The sequence below is a fragment of the Beta vulgaris genome, chromosome 4 (assembly GCF_026745355.1).
Source record: "Beta vulgaris subsp. vulgaris cultivar EL10 chromosome 4, EL10.2, whole genome shotgun sequence".
Taxonomy (NCBI): domain Eukaryota; kingdom Viridiplantae; phylum Streptophyta; class Magnoliopsida; order Caryophyllales; family Amaranthaceae; genus Beta; species Beta vulgaris.
In genome coordinates, this window is record NC_079205.1 from 34,935,004 (window position 1) to 34,952,757 (window position 17,754).

A 17,754-nucleotide genomic window follows, 5' to 3' on the forward strand; every position below is an offset into this window, starting at 1 on the left:
CGAAAGGACACTTTATAGGTTGAGGAAGGAGATTTGGGGACATTTCCATGAGTTACCTTTCTACATTGAAGTTGAGGGAGAAGAGATGCCGCTTAGAGCTGACCCGACATTGAGGGAGCTTTCTGCTCCTAATCTGGACAAGACACCATTGGCCATCCAATATCCGGAGTTTGGGGAGAATGTTACTTTGGAATTGAAGTCGGGTCTTGTTCATTTACTGCCAAGCTTCCATGGTTTAAATGGGGAGGATCCAATCAAACATCTTGGGGAATTCCATGATGTTTGTACTAGTATGCAGCCAAGGATTGTTACGGAGGATCAAATCATACTGCGGGCCTTTCCTTTTTCATTGAAGGATAAGGCTAATGATTGGTTCTATCATCTGAACCCCAACAGTATCAACACATGGAGGGGGATGAAGCAAGCTTTCTTGGAGAGCCATTAGCAACATTGAGCAAGGATATGATGAGATCCTTTATGACTACTTAGAGAGGTTTTGCCGAGAAGGATCTTGTGTTATACTTAGTTGATGGACTACTTCCTGATGAGAGTAGGATGGTGAATGCTGCTTGTGGGGGTAAAATTAACAAGACCCCCACAACAAGCCATGGAGCTCATAAGTGAGTTTGCTGAGAGTTCCCGCACTTATTCTAAGAGAAATACCACTCGGAGAGTTAAAGCGGCAAGTTCTAAATCATCTTTGGAGTCGGAGGTGTCCGACCTTAAGGGTATGTTATGGAAATTTTTGGTGAGTGACAATCAACAACAAGTGAAGACTTGTGGTATTTGTTCCAACACCGGCCATCCGACCGATTCTTGTCCGACTTTGCAAGAGGAAACCCGAGAGGTGAATGCCGTGGGATATCAAGGGCAAAGGAAGTATGATCCATTCTCAAACTCTTACAATCCCGGATGGAGAGATCATCCGGCTTTTAGTTACAAGCAAAGGAATCCAACTCTCCAAGGAAATCAGAATTTGCAACAAGGTAATCACCCTCCTCCTCTCATGCCACCATATCAAGCTCAAGGGAAATCCTCTAGCTCCAACTCAATGTCTACCGAGGATATGATCAAGGCCTTGGCTCAAAATGTGAGTACTATGCAGTCCAACATGGTGCAATTTCAACAGGAGACAAGGTCTAGCATTCAAAATTTGGAAACACAAGTGGGCCAAATGTCTAGTGTCGTGAATAAACTTGAGGCCCAAAGTTTGGGGAAGCTACCATCTCAAACCGAGGTGAATCCCAAGAGGAATGTGAGTGCCATGACTTTGCGGAGTGGCAAAGAGTTGGTTGATCAAGAGCCTGGCAAGAGTAAGGTTGTGGAGGAGATTGTAACAAAGGAAGAGGAGGTGGAGGTTCTAGTCCCATCAAAAGAAGCTGAAAAATTGGTGAGTCCTAGCTCTCACCAAGAGGTAAAATATTTTTCGAATTACAAGCCGGTACCCCCATTTCCCGAAGCCTTAAAAGACAATCGTAAACTTGAATCTTCTAAGGATATTTATGAAACATTAAATCAATGTGTCGTAAATATTCCTTTGTTAAAATTGATAAAAGATGTGCCTTTGTATGCTAAGTGGTTGAAGGAAATTTGTTCCATCAAGAAAAAGAAAAGTTTAAAAGGAAAGCAAAAGGTGAAGGTTAGTGAACATGTTTCCACTGTTTTTCAAAAGAGAATGCCTAAAAAATGCAATGATCCGGGCATGTTCACTATACCTATAACCCTTGGTGACACAAAGATTGATAGGGCTATGCTAGATTTGGGAGCCTCCATTAATGTGCTTCCTTATTCCTTATATGAGTCCGTAGAACTTGGTGAATTGCTTCCTACTAATGTTGTCATACAATTAGCGGATCGGTCCACTTCCATTCGTAGAGGTGTCTTGAAAGATGTTCTAGTGGAAGTTGATAAGATGAGTTTTCCTGCTGATTTTTATGTAATTAACATGGAGCATGATAGGCATTCCGCCCCTATTCTTTTAGGGACGCTGTTCTTGAAAACGGCTAACGCTAGGATTGATTGTGGCACCGGTTCTTTGACCATGCAGTTTGATGGTCAAAACATTGAGTTTAAAATGCATGATGTCATGGGATGTAAAGAGGTTCACTCTATCTACTCTATTGATGTGGTTAAGCCTAGTGTTCATGATGTATTCGATGTGAGGTGAAACTTTTGTGATTGCATGATGTCGAGCTTTCGACTTTAAACTAAGCGCTTCTCGGGAGGCAACCCGTGTTTTGTATATATTTTATTTGGAGATAAGTTGTTATGTTTTGTTTTTGTGTGTTTTTGGTGTTTTGGTTTTTGTAGGAGAACCTTTGAAGTAAAACAAGAGAGCTGAAAGGGGTGGGATTTATCACCACTCCCTTCGAATTTGAAAGAGAAGAGGAAAAAACAGCCGAGAGGGTTTCCACGGGCGCTGCAGCCTTCCGTGGGCGCGGACAGGTGTATTCGCAGCAGGTATAAGTTCCTCCGCCCTTTTCTCTCTCCTCTCACTCTCATTCTTCTACCCGACTCTCCCTCTCTCTCTTCTCTCCCATTTCCTCATCTTCCTCACAATAAAACCGATCTTAGTTCATACCCAAATTCATCTTTTTCAAATCCCCAAATCATTCACCCATTCGTTCATCTACAAAAAAAAAATCCTTTTTGCTTCATTTTTCACAAAATCAATTGAAACTTAGATTTTGGGGTGTTTTTGATTCTTAGAGTTGGTGGGTAATTAAGGAGCAAAGGAGTGCACTTGGGGTGTTGTTCTTACTTGGTTAGTCAATCAATCGCATTATTCTTCCTCCTTTGAGGTAAACTTGAACTTTTCATACTCTAATTTGAAAGTTACCTTGATTAAGAGTTGTGGTTGGTTGCTTATGATTCTTGTGGTGATTTGTTGTGATTGGGAGTTGTGGATAATCACTTATTGTGATTGTGGTTAATTATTGTGTTGAGAACTTGTTGTGGTGAAATTTTAAGTTTGGAGTTGGAGGAGTTTCTTGTGTAGTGTGGAAGGAGTTGTATTGTGTGATTTGCTCTTGTTGCCTATTGCTTATGGTGGTTACTAGCGGTTCTCGTCTCCCTATTGCTAATTATTTTCATATTTACACATTGAGGACAATGTATCCTTCAAGCATGTGTATATTTGTTTACAGTAAAAATAAAAAAAATAATTAATAAAAAAACAGAAAAATAAAGATGAAAAGAAATGAAAAAAAAGAAAAAAAAATGATGAAAAAACAACAAAAAAAATGAGAGATGAAAAAAAATAAAAAATGATGAGTGGCTAGGTAAAAACCTGGAAAGGGGCCTAGGCAAAAGGAGAGGACTCTAGTGTCATTTATTTTTCAGAGTGGTGGCATATGAAGGGTGTTTGAAGCGGCGTTTGGGTAGGTCACTCATTGTTGAAATAAGGAGGTTGTGGTTTAGATGGTGGTAGGTTAGAAAGCCTCTTGTTTTTCACCTTGGAGCCATAAGGGGAGTCGGAGGTCTCTAAAGAGGTAAGCTCTTGGTTTGATGGTGTTATTCCGAACTAGGGGTCACTACTACAAAAAAGGACAAAGATAACTGTTAAATAAGGCTTTACATAACAGTTTTGAGGTGTTATCCAAGTCAATGTAATGTAAAGTAATCATAACATCTGACGGAAGTGTTATGTTTGCCAGAGAAAACATAACATTCATCTATAATATACGTTATACAGCTAGATAACACATTTTGTAAATAAGTGTTATGTTTGCTATTTATATGATAAATTAAAAGAAGAAAAATTTAACACTTATCTTGAAAAACTGTTATGTTTTCCTATAAAATATATAACATATATTACCTATAACTGTTATCAATGATTTTTTTTTAATAATTAAATTATCATTTCACACATATATTGGCAGTAGGCGTTGAAGCACGCAGCACAACAATGTCGTACAGTACAATTCCTTTTTTTTTACAGGACAATACAGGTGATGTATCTGTTGTATAATTAATACTCAACCCATAAGATCTTACAACCAATAAATTGAATATGATATTCCAAACTTCCGAAATTCTTTATATCACAAAATAATTCAACTAATATTCATAATTCTAAACTTCTAAAAAACAACTACTATATATACATATCAATATTAATCTAAATCATAAACAAGATCAAATTTAGCCTATAGCCACATCCACATGATATCAATATCCAAATCCAAAAATATAATATATGTCCAAAAGTGGATTAAGATAAAAAAAAAATTAGGCGGAAAGTTATAACTCATTCATCATGTGTGCTTCGTGTTGATCTCCGATCAATATTTTTGGGCTGTGAATCCTGGACCTGAATTTTTTCTCGGAGCCATCTATCATATGTAGCGCATTCAGCTAGTACCTATTAAAAACATATATATGAGATGAAATTTAGCAATATCTCCTGGCTTGATTCATTACTAATATCATAAGTAATATTATGCAAGTCCTCATAGGACCATACAGTTTCTCTTTCACTAGCTGGTAGTGTAGCTCTCTGGCATTCCTTTATCAAGTTTGACAAATTCCTTGCTGCTTGTAGCCGGGCCTCTTCATCTTTATATCGACTTTCAATTGGATCCACCAACTACAGAAACCAGAAGAGTTTAATACATTACTAAAGATGTGTCACCATAATACTTAATAATTAAACTACCACTGACCTTTTTAAGATCCTGCAGCCTCTCAGCGTAAACATTTTGCAGATTCATCATCTCCTCCTCATAAAGCCAGTTCTCTGTCTGCTGTAAATTCTCACAAATACCTTCTTTTTCTGAATCTGCTGTGAAATCCTTGTACGTACTCAAAATCTATGGAAGTATATAACTTAGTTATTCATGCGGAAAATAAGAAAGGAAGCAAGGACTGACCAAGAGCATGAACTTCACAGTAATAGGAAAAGGACCAAAGCAGTGAAAGAGCAGATCTTATCCTATGAACTAAAAGAAATTCACCAGGAAAATGGCAAACAGCTGATTCAATTGGATCCTGATTTCACAATATAAGTGTTTGTTTTAAACATCTAAATAGACATCAAGCAAAAGCAGAGTAATCTCAAGGTATGCGCTACATCAAAAGAGGAGTTATATGTTCTGTCAATCACGGGAAATCGACATCTATAGATTTTGAGAACTCTCTCATAGCTTGCAGACTTTGCATCTCCTTAAATTACACTAACATGGTGCTTGCCCGCTTGGAGGTACGTATATCAAAATGTATTCGTAAAAAATCATATAAGAAACAGCAGCTTTACTGCTACAGAAGTCCAAAAATACCCTGCTCTTTGCTTACATAAGTGCCATCAGTAGGCAAGTGTTAGACTTCCATCAGGAGTTAGTGCGAAAGCTCAAAAAGGTCCTAAATCTGTTGTCTGGCTGTTCCAGATGGTAATAACAAGTGCAAGATCAAAGGTTCATACATTGCCTAATGCTTTCTTGGCATTAGATTATAAATCAAAGGACAACAATAAGTTTGTAATATTACATGAAATGGTCCATGTGAAGTTCTTCAGTCATGTATCTTCACTAACAAATTTATGTGTTTGGCCGATGATTCTCATTATTATCACTTATATCCCTCATCCCTTGGTGGTGATGAAGATGCATCTTCATTCACGATATGAATTGAATTGAAGCATCTACATGATAAGGAAAACTTAGCCGATAGAACAACTATGGATTTAGCGCAGGGAGTAACACCAACAAAAGTGGGTGTATAGGGGGTGCACCCAATGACATATGAATAAAATTCTGACAAGTTCTGGTGAACTTTTCTAATTTTAGGCAAATGATTAGCCACGGGTGAAGAGTAGAAAGTAGATGGGAGGGTTTTGAAAGTGGCTGAACAAGTGAAGAAATGACAAAACTTTTAATAATGTCATTGGGTGCACCAAGCCACCAACACTAAAATGCTTATGTTTCCCTTTATCCCCCACTCTAGTTGGTGTTGCTCGATCACCCATGTTATGGTTAGTGTCATATTGGTCACTTAATCCTAAAAACAACAGTTACTATATTAAGTAAAGCATTTAGAAATCGTTTTTTTAATCTCATGATTAAGAATCAAATGTTTGATTGCTAGCCCACACCTTGAGACGGTAAAACTTCGCGAAACCTCTGCATGATCTCAAGACACTTTCGAGAAGTTCTCTTTCCAGTTCACAACTTTATAAATTGAGTGATCATTGCTAATTTTGGCATAGTGACCACTGACCACCTATAGCTTACATATTGACTTTGGGGTACTAGAAAATAAGAATGGCATAGTGACCAATGACCACCTAGCAAGAAGATACTAATATATTAACAGATTCAAGGAGTGGGGGTTTTGAGAAAGGATGGGGTGATACCGCAGCAAGAGTTAAAGAGTTTATGTGTTCTCTCTCTGAGGTTATGGAAGGAAAGCCGGACATTATAATTGGAAATTATACAGACGGAAATCTAGTTGCATCACTCATGGCAAACAAGCTTGGAGTAACACTGGTAACATAATTTCAGAAATCAACAACCATCGTAAGAATAAAGTATATCTCTATTCTGAAGTTAACCTTTTGTCTTGATAGGCCAAAATAGCACATTCCTTAGAAAAGACAAAGTATGAAGATTCAGATGTCAGCTGGAGACAGAAGGATCCGAAGTACCATTTTTCATGTCAGTTCACAACAGATATCATTGCAATGAACTCGACAGATTTCATCATCACAAGCACATATCAAGAAATTGCAGGAAGGTCAGACATAGATCATTCTCCATTTAGTATTGAAATTTCTAATGTAAGAATTTGATCAGCATTCTAAAAAGCATAAAGCAATTTTATCAAATACCAATATGGAGTTTGTCATTATGCAGCAAAGATAGACCTGGCCAATATGAAAGTCATGCAGCATACACTCTTCCAAGACTATATAGGGTGGTTTCAGGCATTAATGTTTTTAATCAAAAATTTAATATTAATGCACCTGGGACTGACCAATCTGTCTACTTTCCATTTACAGAAGCACAAACACTTTCATCCAGCTATTCAAGAGTTACTGTATAATGATACAGATAATGATGAGCACGCGTCAGTACAAAAAAATTCCAGTAAATGCATCATATAACAAAGCTAACCTATATCCAATACTTAGTATATATGTTTTTTTAAAATTCTAACAGAGGATTTCTAGAAGACAAGAAGAAATCCATCATTTTCTCCATGGCAAGGCTGGATACTGTGAAAAACATTAGTAACTTAAATTACCAATCCAAGAAACAAGAAAATTGATTTATACTCTTTCCCTCTTCCCAACTATGAAAAAGGTTCAAATACTAATGTGCCTGGCCATCTCTCTCGAAAATTAAAACTTGAAAATTAACAATTACCTGTTATGAAATTGCGAATTGTGATGTAGTAGTCAGTTTCTCCCAAAACGATTTGCTAGGTAGATTGAAATTGCGAATCTGATGAATATTTCGTCATTGTCTGCTGCAATGGAATTGTGGTGTGAGGGGCGACACATCGTCGGAGATGAGTGCCGGAGGTAGAAACCAAACGACCTTGAGGGGGAACCGGAGGTAGAAACCGTGAGGGGAACTAAGGGTACACCAAATAACCTCTACTCTACCATTCATAAGGAAGAAAAAGGGTTTATAGCAAGTCAGCAACTTAGAACGGGAAAAAGGCGGGTTTAGAGCAAATTCAAGGTTACGTAGTAAGTGCTCCAAATTTTTAGCTATGACAGTTTTTTTTTCAATTTAATTATTTTTAACAGATTTATTATTAATAATAATAAGCAAAGATAACAGTTTTTATTATTCTCATAAAAAAAAAATTAAGCATCACATAATACTTTCATAGCAAAGATAACACATATTAAGATAAGTGTTAAGTGACATATTATCAATACAACCTAAGATAACAGTTATACGGTTAAAACGTTAAATTTAGACTTTACATAACAGTTGCTTAAATAAGAGTTAATTTAGGAGTGTTATGTTTGCCCTTTTTTGTAGTAGTGGGTGTTAATGAGCCAGGGTGGTTCGCAAACTATTCGAGTTCGGCTCGGTCAAAGCTTGGTCAAAGCTCGGCTCGAGAGGGCTCGGCTCGAGTTCGGGATCGGCTCGAGACCTTAACGAGCCTGAGCCTGAGCCTCCCTAAGTTCGGCTCGAGAGTTCGTGAACAAGCTCGAAAGTATTTTAGATATTTTTTATATAAGATATTATGTCCCACATCGTCATAGAAGGTGAACACCAACCTTATTTTCATTATAAAATCTTACTACCTTTCACTAAACTTCATTTTAAATTATGTCTTATTTGTATTATTGGACTATTTATAAAGTCTTTAATTAACTAGTTTAATTATTTTAAAATATTTATATAAACATTGAACACATTAAATCTAAAAAAAGAGATATTACAGAAAGGTGGCAGTAAAGAAAAAAACAAACAAAGTTGCATGCCTGTTTAAAAAAAATAAAAATAAAAATAGCATGCTACATTACAGTACCCTACAACGTACAAAATTTCAGTTGTCCCACATCCGTGCAGTGGAAAGTGTGATGGCAAGCTTTGTTATATGAAATTCCTGAAGTCCCACATTGGTGAGGAAGGAAAGGAAAGAGTGAACCTTTTGTATTAAAAGGGCATGTGGATAAAGAGTGACAAACTTCAATGAAAGTTGGGCCTATTTATTAAATGGGCATGACCTGACTTTCATATTAGTCTAATGTTGGCAAAAGTATGTTGGGCTATATTTTTATTAAAAGCCTAACGAATAAAATTTTTGCTGAACTTCTTTTTTATATCTGAAAATTTTTATTTTCGAGCCGAGCTCGAGCTCGAGCCGAGCTTGGGTTTGAGTCTTTCGAACTCGAGCCGAGCCTAGATTTTTAGGCTCGACGAGCTTCGAGCTCGAGCCGAGCTCAATCTCAAACATTTTCGAGCCGAGTCAAGCCTGGACATGTTCGGTTCTCGGTTCAGCTCGTTAACACCCGTATTCCGAACCAAGGCTTTGTTTTGACGGAGTAGTGTGTGAGTTGAGCTTGGGGGATTTAGGACATGTTAGCTCCCTTGCTCTTTGGTTTGTTGTATAAGTTAGCTTGGGTGTGTTGAGGTCATTTCCACCCCAAGTTCACTACCGATCCTTGTGGATTGTGTAGTGATAAGATGGCTAGAGTTTTGGTGCGTTGAGATTACTTCCGCCCAAACTTTAGCTTGTTGCGATTCATCATTCATTATCTTTTGATTGGAGTAGTGGTGTTAGGTTTGGATTTTCTGTGAATTTCTCCATGTTTTTCTTGATAGACCTTGGAGATAGAAAGGAGTTAGGATTTTACTCGAGGACGAGTAAAGGTCTAAGCATGGGGGAATTTGATATGCCATGTTCATATGGCATTTTTTAGTACCTAATTCACTATTTTTGTGTGGACTTGAACATGTTTTGGTATGATTTTGAACTCTTTCTCAACAATTTGTATTTGGGTTCTTTAATTTCTTGTATGTTGGTGAGATGGTCCAATTGGAACAATTTTCTATTGAAGAAAATGCCAAGTCACAAACTCAAGTGTGCAAGTTGAATAAGTCATCAAAGTATGCATTTAAGTGGCAAGGAAACAAAGATGGAAGTGAGTATTAATCAAATGATGAAGCATCACGAGGAAAGAAAGGAGGAAGTTGTACGGGCAGGCTCCGCGGTCGCTGAGCTAATGATCGCGGGCGTGACAAATTTCATAGCAAAATTAAGGAAAACTGCCGTGAGCATCTCCGCGACCTCACCGTGGGCGCGGACCCCCTCCGCGGTTGCGGTGCTTTTCTCCGCGGTCGCGGAGCCCTGTAACGAGGAATTCGGCTTTTCGTCTTCCCCTGTTTTGCTGATTAAAAGAACATTTCGTCTTTTGTGTTTAGCATCGTTTTTCATCTGTTTTTAGGGAGAATTCAAAGAAAATATTGTAATCCCTTATATTATGGAGAGCTAATCTCCCAACTTGGTGTATCAATCGAATCAACCATTTTAATCAACTTGTGAGTTCAATTCTTCTTTTAAATTGCTTGAATGTTGATGATTCTTCATGTTCTTCATGTTTGATTGTTTTGTGCTTAAGTTAACTTGATCAATTAACTTCTTGCTTATTGCAATCTCTACTATCTAGATAATTGTCTGCTTTGAGATTATCTAGGGTTGTAGTTTATGCCCAATTCGCGCAGCGTGGATGATTGAGTATAAGAAGAATCATCATATAATTTCGTATTCGACCGCTTGTGTGAATGCTAGATTACCTTATTGGAACCTCCCTAGTTGTTATCTAATTGCTTAATTAAACCTAGAACGCTAGGGCTAGGTTGTTATGCCATTAAGGGTAAGATTAGAGCGCTCGCTTAGTCTTACCACTACGTTAGGGGAGATTAAATCTTATGATTCGCAATAGGGCATTCAAGTAACTTAGGTGTTGAATTGGTCAATGATCAAGGGTTGAATTGGTTGTGAAGATTGATTGCCAAGTTCTCGTTTATTATCTGATTTTCGTTGTTTATGCTTTATTTGTTTCAATTTCATTCCTCAAAACCCCCCTTTTATTGTTACTTAGCACACGTCTAGTCAAACCAAACCTACCTTCTCCGTGGATTCGAACCTTACTTCCTTATACTACGTTTGTGTAGGGTAGTATTGATTTATTTGCGCGTTAGCCGATACGACTTAGGCCTCGCCAAATTTGGCGCCGTCATTTGGTAATGAGGATAGGAATCTGAGGCTTGGATTATGTACGGATGGCATGAACCCTTTTGGCAATCTCAGCTCGCAGCATAGTACATGGCCAGTAGTTTTAGTGGTTTACAACTTGCCTCCTTGGTTGTGCATGAAACACAAGTACATGATGCTGCCGCTTCTTATATCGGGGCCAAAACAACCTGGAAATGACATAGATGTATACCTTCGGCCGCTTGTTAAAGATTTGCAGAAGATGTGGAACGAAGGAGTGTTAGTATTTGATGCGTATGCTAATGAGATGTTCACTCTGCGTGCCATGCTTTTTTGTACTAGGAACGATTATCCAGCTTATGGGAACTTATCTGGGTATAAGACTAAAGGAAAACAACCTTGCCCGATTTGTTTAGATGACATGAAATCTACACACCTTAAGGGCTGCAAACATGTGTATATGCACACACGAAGGCTCCTCAGCCGCGACCATCCCTATCGGTTTAAGAAGAATGCATTCAATGGGACGGTTGAAGAAGAAGTTGCTCATAGACCATTAACTGGTACTGAAGTTTATGATCAGGTGAAGGGCATTGAAACAGTCTTTAGTAAACCTGCTAGTGAGGTTGATCGACGTACAGGATTATGGAAAAAAACAGTCCATTTTTTGGAAACTCCCATATTGGAAAGATCTAAAGGTTAGACATTGTTTGGATGTCATGCACATAGAGAAGAATGTTTGTGAAGCTATTATCACGACACTTATGAATATTTTGGGTAAGACAAAAGATGTTAAGGCATCACGATTTTACATGGAAAAAGAGGGGATTCGACCAGAGTTGTGGGCTCATAAAAGGGACGGAAGGAAGAAGAAAAGAGGGGAGGAAAGGGTTGATGATGAAACTCAGAAAAAGCAAAAAGGTGGAGGATTCGGAGAAGAATTATTTGCTACCAGCTTGCTATACGATGTCGCGTGCAGAGAAACGGATTTTTTGCGAGTCATTGTATGGCATTAAGGTCCCTACTGTCTACTCATCAAATATGAAGCGCTTTGTTACCTTAAATGGTGAGTTGAAGTTATCGAGTATGAAATCGCACGATTGTCATGTCATGATGCAAGTATTCTTACTGATTGCAATTCGTGGGATACTTCCAAAGCATGTGAGGCACACCATTACAGAACTGTGTTCATTTTTTCATACAATCTGCAGCAAAGTCCTAGACTCGTCGCTTGCAGGCCAGAGTAGTTGAAACTCTATGCCATTTTGAGATGCATTCCCCCCCCCCGCATTCTTTGACATTATGGTCCATCTAGTTCGAGAAATTAAGCTGTGTGGTCCAGTGTTTTTGAGGTGGTGCTATCCTTTTGAGAGATATATGGGAACTTTGAAGGATAAAGTTCGGAATCCTGCACAACCAGAAGGTAGTATAATTCAAGGGATTGTGGGTGAAGAGATCAGTAATTTTGTGGCTGAGTATTTTGTAGTGTTGATCCTGTTGGACTTCCGACATCCCGACACGAGGGCAGACTTGAGGGCAAGGGTACAATTGGTTCAAAATTGATCACACCTTCCGTAGAAAAGCGTAAACAAGCTCACTTATTTGTATTGCATCACGTACCAGATGTCCATCCTTATTTAATGAACATATGGAGGAATTACGTGTTAGCAATCCTGAAAAGGAGTGAGGGCATTGACGCAAATGCATAACAAGACTTTCATTGATTGGTTTCATAAACGAGTACTCAATGATTTGGATGAAAGTGTTCCTGAAACAGTCAAGTGGTTAGCATTTGGTCCTCGTGAACTGTACGCTCTTATGAGGGTTATGATATTAATGGGTATACGTTTTGGACTGAACGTCAAGATCTGAAGTCAAGATCGCAACAAAATAGTGGTGTTTCACTTGTGGCGTCGTCTACACAATATGCAAGCTCGAAAATAAGTCGCTGTACATGCTGAAAGCAACTATTATGGGCGAATACAAGAAATATGGGAGCTGGACTACTACTTTTAATATTTGCCTCTTGTGTTGCAAGTGGGTTGACGATAATCGACGTTGTGTAAGAAACGATGATCCTTGCGGATTCACTCTTTTGACCTTAGTCGTCTACGTGAAACTGAGGAGCCATTTGTAATTGCATCACAAGTCAAGCAAGTATTTTTTGTAACTGATCCTGCTGATCATAAGTGGTCAATTGTTGTACCTGGTAAAAGGAGTATCCTCGGTATTGGTGATGTTGATAATGAGGAAGAATATGATGCATTTGAGGACCTCCCCCTTTTACCTATCCTAAATTAGTGTGGAAGATGATGTGAATATGTCGGAGAACTATATGCGTGTAGATCACACGGAAGGGATACATGTACTTGAGGATCCTAAGACAGGCGGAAGCTCAATAAATCATGAGACATAAACTCAGGTCTGTGAATTTCTCCAATTTGTAACTATTTTGGCCTTTTCGCTCCCAAAGTACTTATCGAGTCATTTAACCCCAAATTCTCTTTGAAACTGATTATATGAGCATAATATAACTAGTGTGTAGATTCTTAGGCTTTAATTTGTTTTGGTTGCATTTGGGAACGAAAAGGCCATTTCCCCTATTTTGGCCTTTTCGCTCCCAAATGTACTTATCAAGTATTTAACCCCAAATTCTCTTTGAACATGATTATATGAGGCATAATATAACTAGTATGTAGATTTTAGGCTTTGCTATGTTGTTGGTTGCATTTCGGGAACGAAAAGGCATTTCCGGCCTATTTTGGCCTTTTCGCTCCCAAAATGTACTTATCAAGTGATTTAACCCCAATTTTCTTTGAACATCATTATATGAGGTGTAATATAACTAGTGTGTATATTATTAAGCTTTAATTTGTTGTTGGTTGCATTTCGGGAACGAAAAGGCCATTTCTGGCCTATTTTGGCCTTTTCGCTCCAAAATGTACTTATCAAGTGATTTAACCCCAAATTTTCTTTGAACATAATTATATGAGGTATAGTATAACTAGTATGTAGATTGTTAGGCTTTAATTTGTTGTTGCTTGCATTTCGGGAACAAAAAGGCCATTTTCGGCCTATTTTGGCCTTTTCGCTCCCATTGCACCCCTCCCCCACCCTCCCACTGCCTTCGTCCCCTGCTGCCCCCCTTCCACTTCCCCCCTCCCCCTACTGCACCCCCACCCCCTGCTGCCCCTCTCCCCTCCCTGCACACAACAGCCCCTCCCCTGCACTGCACCCCTCCCTCCCTACACTGCACCCCTCCCCTCCCCCTGCCCCTCCCCTCCCCCTGCTGCACCCCCTCCCCCTGCTGCCCCTTCCCCCAGCTGCCCCCCTCCCCTCCCTGCACACAACAGTCCCCCTCCTTGCACACAGCAGCCCCCTTCCCCTACACTGCACCCCTCCCCTCCCTGCCCCTTCACACAACCTGCACACACCCCCCATCCCCCTGCCCCCTCCCTGCTGAGGACATCCCCACCCCACCCCACCCCCACCCCACCCCTAATGCACACACCCACTGCCCCCTCCTATCCCTCTCCCCCGCTGCCCCTGCATACACCCACTGGCCCTGCACACATCCTGCCCCATGCCCCCTTCCCAGCCCCACTGCCCCTGCACACATCTTGCTGCACTGCCCCCCTTCCCAGCCCCACTGCCCACCCCACACTGCCCACCCCCACTGCCCCAACCCCCTGCTGTACACAACCCCCTACCCCCACTGCGTATGTTTGTACCCTTTCAAATTTTTTTAATTTTAAATTTTTTTATTAATGCGTATGTTTGTACAATTTCAGGGACATGACGGAGGTGCATACGAATACGAGTGCGAAACACACTACCGAGGATGAGTGTTTCGATTACGAAAAGGAACGGCGACAATTGGTTAAGGCTCGCCGTGAAGAAAAAGGATTACAAAGGCCAAGTAAGAACTTGGAGACGAAAAAGAGGAAAGGAAGGGGACCTACAAAGTCACTAGGGAAACCCACCCTAATGACTTTGGAGTACGATCATTTGGGGCAACCTTGTGGAAAATGGCATCAAAAGTATGCCATGCAAGTTGGGATTTGCATGCATAAGCTCCCCATTCTCACTCATGGAAAGAGGTGCCCGAGTCTTTGAAAAAGATGATTTGGGAAGATACTATGGTAAGCTTCGCGTACAATAACGTTTAGAATCTTAACACTTTAGTTAAATATACTATGTAATATTTACTAATTTGTGAAATGGGTTATTGTAGAATCCATTCAATATTGCAAATGATGAAGCCAAGAAGAATGTGTTTCTATCCGCGGTTCCCCAGAGGTTCAGAGACTTCAAGGCCAAGCTAGTGTCGGGGTGGATCACGAAGCGGAGAAAAGTCGGGGGTACAAAGAAGAAGAAAATCTACGGGGGAGCAACACATCTTCTTCTGAGGCTTCACCGGACACATCATTTGAGGCGCCCTCCAAGTTTCCATATCAGATATGGAGGCATATCACACCTGAGGAGTGGCATGCATTTGTTGCACAAAAAAAACCCCGGAAGCAATTGTAAGAATATTTTACTAGCTAAGATTTAATACTTTTAAATCCAATATTATTGTATAACACCATATCTAACCTTTGTTAATATTTGTGTGTTTTAGGCATCTCGTGAGAAAAGTAGCGCGAATGGAAATTCTAGGAAGTACTATCACCATCTGGGTGCTCAATCGTATGGTCAGGCGAGAGAATCGTGGATGTATAGCCATTACCCCACGATTGCGTCGACCACGGCATCGGGCACTAGCTCTACAACAACACTTGCACAGCCTCGGCAACCAGATTGAGCGCTCGAATGGTGGTGTTCCATGCATGGGGTTGATGCAAAGGGACAGAGACTCTTGCCTGATCCCGGAACAAAACAGATAGCTAATGCCATTGTAAGTACATATTATAAGTTTTTGATAAGGTATACATAATAATATAACTTGTGCGCTCACGAGTATTTCTCTCTTATCCTTATGGAGATTGGCTTGAAGGAAAAGGAGGCAACTGGTGAGTTCGCTCCTATAGGACAAGTTGATACCTTACACGAGACTCTAGGACGGGACAAATATGGACGTGTGAGGGGCGTAGGAGGTGTCCGCCTCGGGGTGAGAAAGGTGTATGGTGATCAATACACCTCTACGTCAAAATCCAGTGCCTCCAGTGTCAATTCAGCAGCTTCCATAGATGTGGAGGCTATGAAAGCCCAAATTCGGGAGGAGCTCAGAGCGGAGATGACTCCGAATTTCAACGCCATTTTGGCGTAGATGGGCTTACCGACTTTTGGTGCTTTCTCGCAAGGCAGTGTTCCTACGCAGCCTGTTCCTACGCAGCCTCATCCAGATCCGGAGTTCACGGTAATCATTTAATATCACAACTATTGTTCTTAAATGCATGATTTTCTTACTATATATATGTTGTTTCATAGACTAACTATGAATAGAGTTTTTTTTAAAGGAAGAGACACCATGTGAGCTATTAGCTCAAGGAGATGGTCATGGCAGTTTCATTGTCGTTGCTTATGGCTCTGCACAGCCCCCTAGGGACCGGGTACGATTGCACAACCAGCCAGTTGCTGATATTCACTATGTGGTCAGCGTTTCAGACATTGTGCCCGGTTTCGAAGAATTACCGCTTCCACTGCCGAATGCAGAAGTTTTTTTTTTTGCTAAGCAAGTAAGTGTATTATATTAACTCCCAAAATATTACAACTAAAACCAATCTAACAAGATGCGAACCAACTAGGTTGGACCCCATCAAAAGTTAGACTAGCACAAAGTTATAGCTTCAAACACAATTAAAGACACAACATTACAAGTTTTCAAACCATACATGATCTTCTCTAGATACTTTCTGAGGGAGTACACTTTGTATTCTTGCTCTAACAATGGCTTTGAATTTCTTCATCGATTGAGTAGGATTGGGGACCCAATGATGCCAGTAGGCATTATTCCTACTATTCCAAATCAGGTATATCAGACCTGCACACCCAGCTAACATTACTTGTTTTCTGAACTTTGACTTCTTACTTATATTTCACCAAATGTTGAATATGACTAGTTCTTGCATTACAGCCTAGCCATATTTTGAGCTGTTGTAAACACTCACTACTCAAGTGACATTGAAAAAATAGGTGTTGATGTGTTTCTGGAAGAGCTGCACATATCAGACATAGCCCATTAGTGTCCAATCCCAGTTGTCTCAATTTTTATGAAGTTCTCAATTTGTCCAGTATTGCTAGCCAGAAGATAAATCTATGTTTGGGTAGATTTAATCTATTCCAAATTGTTGTGTGCCAATGTACCTTGAGCTGTTCACCTTTCATCTTCTCATAAACATTTTTCACAGAATATTTCTTCATTGTTCTGAGCTCATCTTGTGTATAAAACTGCTTCATTTGCTCTTTAACTTGGCAGATTTTCTTCCAATACCAACTTACTCCTGAGTTGGGCTTGTAATCCCACCATTCAGCTTCTCTAAGATAGACAGAGTGAATCCACTTCATCCAAACACTATCTTGCTTACTGGTGATAGCCCACACATATTTGCCTAAGCTGGCCATATTCTAAGTGATAACATCTCTAAAACCAAGCCCACCACCATTCTTAGGAGTACATACTCTCTCCCAAGCAACTAACCCAGGATTTTGGCTAAAGTATTCACCACTCCACAGGAAGGCTCTACATATTTTGTTTATTTCATGTTGAACTTGCTTAGGTAAAATAAATACCTGAGCCCAATATTGATGGAGGCTTAAAAGGATTGAGTTAATAAGCTGGGTTCTGGCTGCATAGGACATATTTCTGGAACTCCAAACCCTTATTCTGGCCACCATTCTCTCCACAAGTGCTTCCCATTGAGCTACTGTAATTTTCTTTGCACAAATAGGAACCCCTAGGTACTTGAATGGGAGATTCTGGTGTGAGAAGCCAGAGGCATCTACAATTCTCCTTACTTCTCTTTCATTCATGCCACATGTATACACAACAGATTTCTTCACATTGGCTTGTAGTCCAGTAGTATCAGAAAACAACTTGAAAGCTCTTAAAAGAAGATAGCAAGATGGGAAGTC

The 17,754-nt window shown here is 39.8% G+C and overlaps 4 protein-coding genes across 4 annotated transcripts; 3 read left to right on the plus strand and 1 right to left on the minus strand.

Annotated features, from left to right (window-relative positions):
- Positions 1 to 607: 607 nt before the first annotated feature.
- On the plus strand, positions 608 to 2,167 carry LOC104907646 (uncharacterized). Its single transcript, XM_010696603.2, has one exon. It carries the CDS (start codon positions 608 to 610, stop codon positions 2,165 to 2,167), a length of 1,560 nt encoding a protein of 519 aa, XP_010694905.2.
- A 1,828-nt stretch (positions 2,168 to 3,995) lies between these two features.
- On the minus strand, positions 3,996 to 7,658 carry LOC104907640 (heat shock 70 kDa protein 16). Its single transcript, XM_010696597.4, has 4 exons — positions 7,365 to 7,658; positions 4,668 to 4,814; positions 4,469 to 4,591; positions 3,996 to 4,366 (listed from the first exon to the last, which is right to left on the minus strand). The coding sequence occupies exons 2-4, from the start codon at positions 4,716 to 4,718 to the stop codon at positions 4,253 to 4,255; spliced, it is 288 nt and encodes a 95-aa protein (XP_010694899.1). The 5' UTR covers positions 4,719 to 4,814; positions 7,365 to 7,658; the 3' UTR covers positions 3,996 to 4,252.
- On the plus strand, positions 6,396 to 7,041 carry LOC125496610 (sucrose synthase 5-like). The gene is made up of 3 exons (XM_048642114.1): positions 6,396 to 6,485; positions 6,566 to 6,732; positions 6,852 to 7,041. The coding sequence occupies exons 1-3, from the start codon at positions 6,396 to 6,398 to the stop codon at positions 7,039 to 7,041; spliced, it is 447 nt and encodes a 148-aa protein (XP_048498071.1).
- Positions 7,659 to 15,735: 8,077 nt separating the features above from the next.
- LOC130591122 (uncharacterized) lies at positions 15,736 to 17,140 on the plus strand. Its single transcript, XM_057394042.1, has 3 exons — positions 15,736 to 16,039; positions 16,140 to 16,358; positions 17,099 to 17,140. Exons 1-3 carry the CDS (start codon positions 15,950 to 15,952, stop codon positions 17,138 to 17,140), a joined length of 351 nt encoding a protein of 116 aa, XP_057250025.1. The 5' UTR covers positions 15,736 to 15,949.
- The last annotated feature ends 614 nt before the right edge of the window (positions 17,141 to 17,754 follow it).

What these genes read in the sequence shown, in the direction of transcription:
- LOC125496610 (XM_048642114.1), top strand. Translation starts at nt 6,396, where the DNA reads ATGGAAGGAAAGCCGGACATTATAATTGGAAATTATACAGACGGAAAT. An exon ending in ACAAGCTTGGAGTAACACTG is followed by an intron (nt 6,486 to 6,565) that starts GTAACATAATTT and finishes TTGTCTTGATAG; the next exon opens with GCCAAAATAGCACATTCCTT. An exon ending in TATCAAGAAATTGCAGGAAG is followed by an intron (nt 6,733 to 6,851) that starts GTCAGACATAGA and finishes GTCATTATGCAG; the next exon opens with CAAAGATAGACCTGGCCAAT.
- LOC130591122 (XM_057394042.1), top strand. Translation starts at nt 15,950, where the DNA reads ATGGGCTTACCGACTTTTGGTGCTTTCTCGCAAGGCAGTGTTCCTACG. An exon ending in ATCCAGATCCGGAGTTCACG is followed by an intron (nt 16,040 to 16,139) that starts GTAATCATTTAA and finishes TTTTTTTTAAAG; the next exon opens with GAAGAGACACCATGTGAGCT. An exon ending in TTTTTTTTTTTGCTAAGCAA is followed by an intron (nt 16,359 to 17,098) that starts GTAAGTGTATTA and finishes TTAACTTGGCAG; the next exon opens with ATTTTCTTCCAATACCAACT.
- LOC104907646 (XM_010696603.2), top strand. Translation starts at nt 608, where the DNA reads ATGGAGCTCATAAGTGAGTTTGCTGAGAGTTCCCGCACTTATTCTAAG.
- LOC104907640 (XM_010696597.4), bottom strand. Translation starts at nt 4,718, where the DNA reads ATGATGAATCTGCAAAATGTTTACGCTGAGAGGCTGCAGGATCTTAAA. An exon ending in GGCTGCAGGATCTTAAAAAG is followed by an intron (nt 4,592 to 4,667) that starts GTCAGTGGTAGT and finishes TGGTTTCTGTAG; the next exon opens with TTGGTGGATCCAATTGAAAG. An exon ending in CAGCTAGTGAAAGAGAAACT is followed by an intron (nt 4,367 to 4,468) that starts GTATGGTCCTAT and finishes TGTTTTTAATAG; the next exon opens with GTACTAGCTGAATGCGCTAC.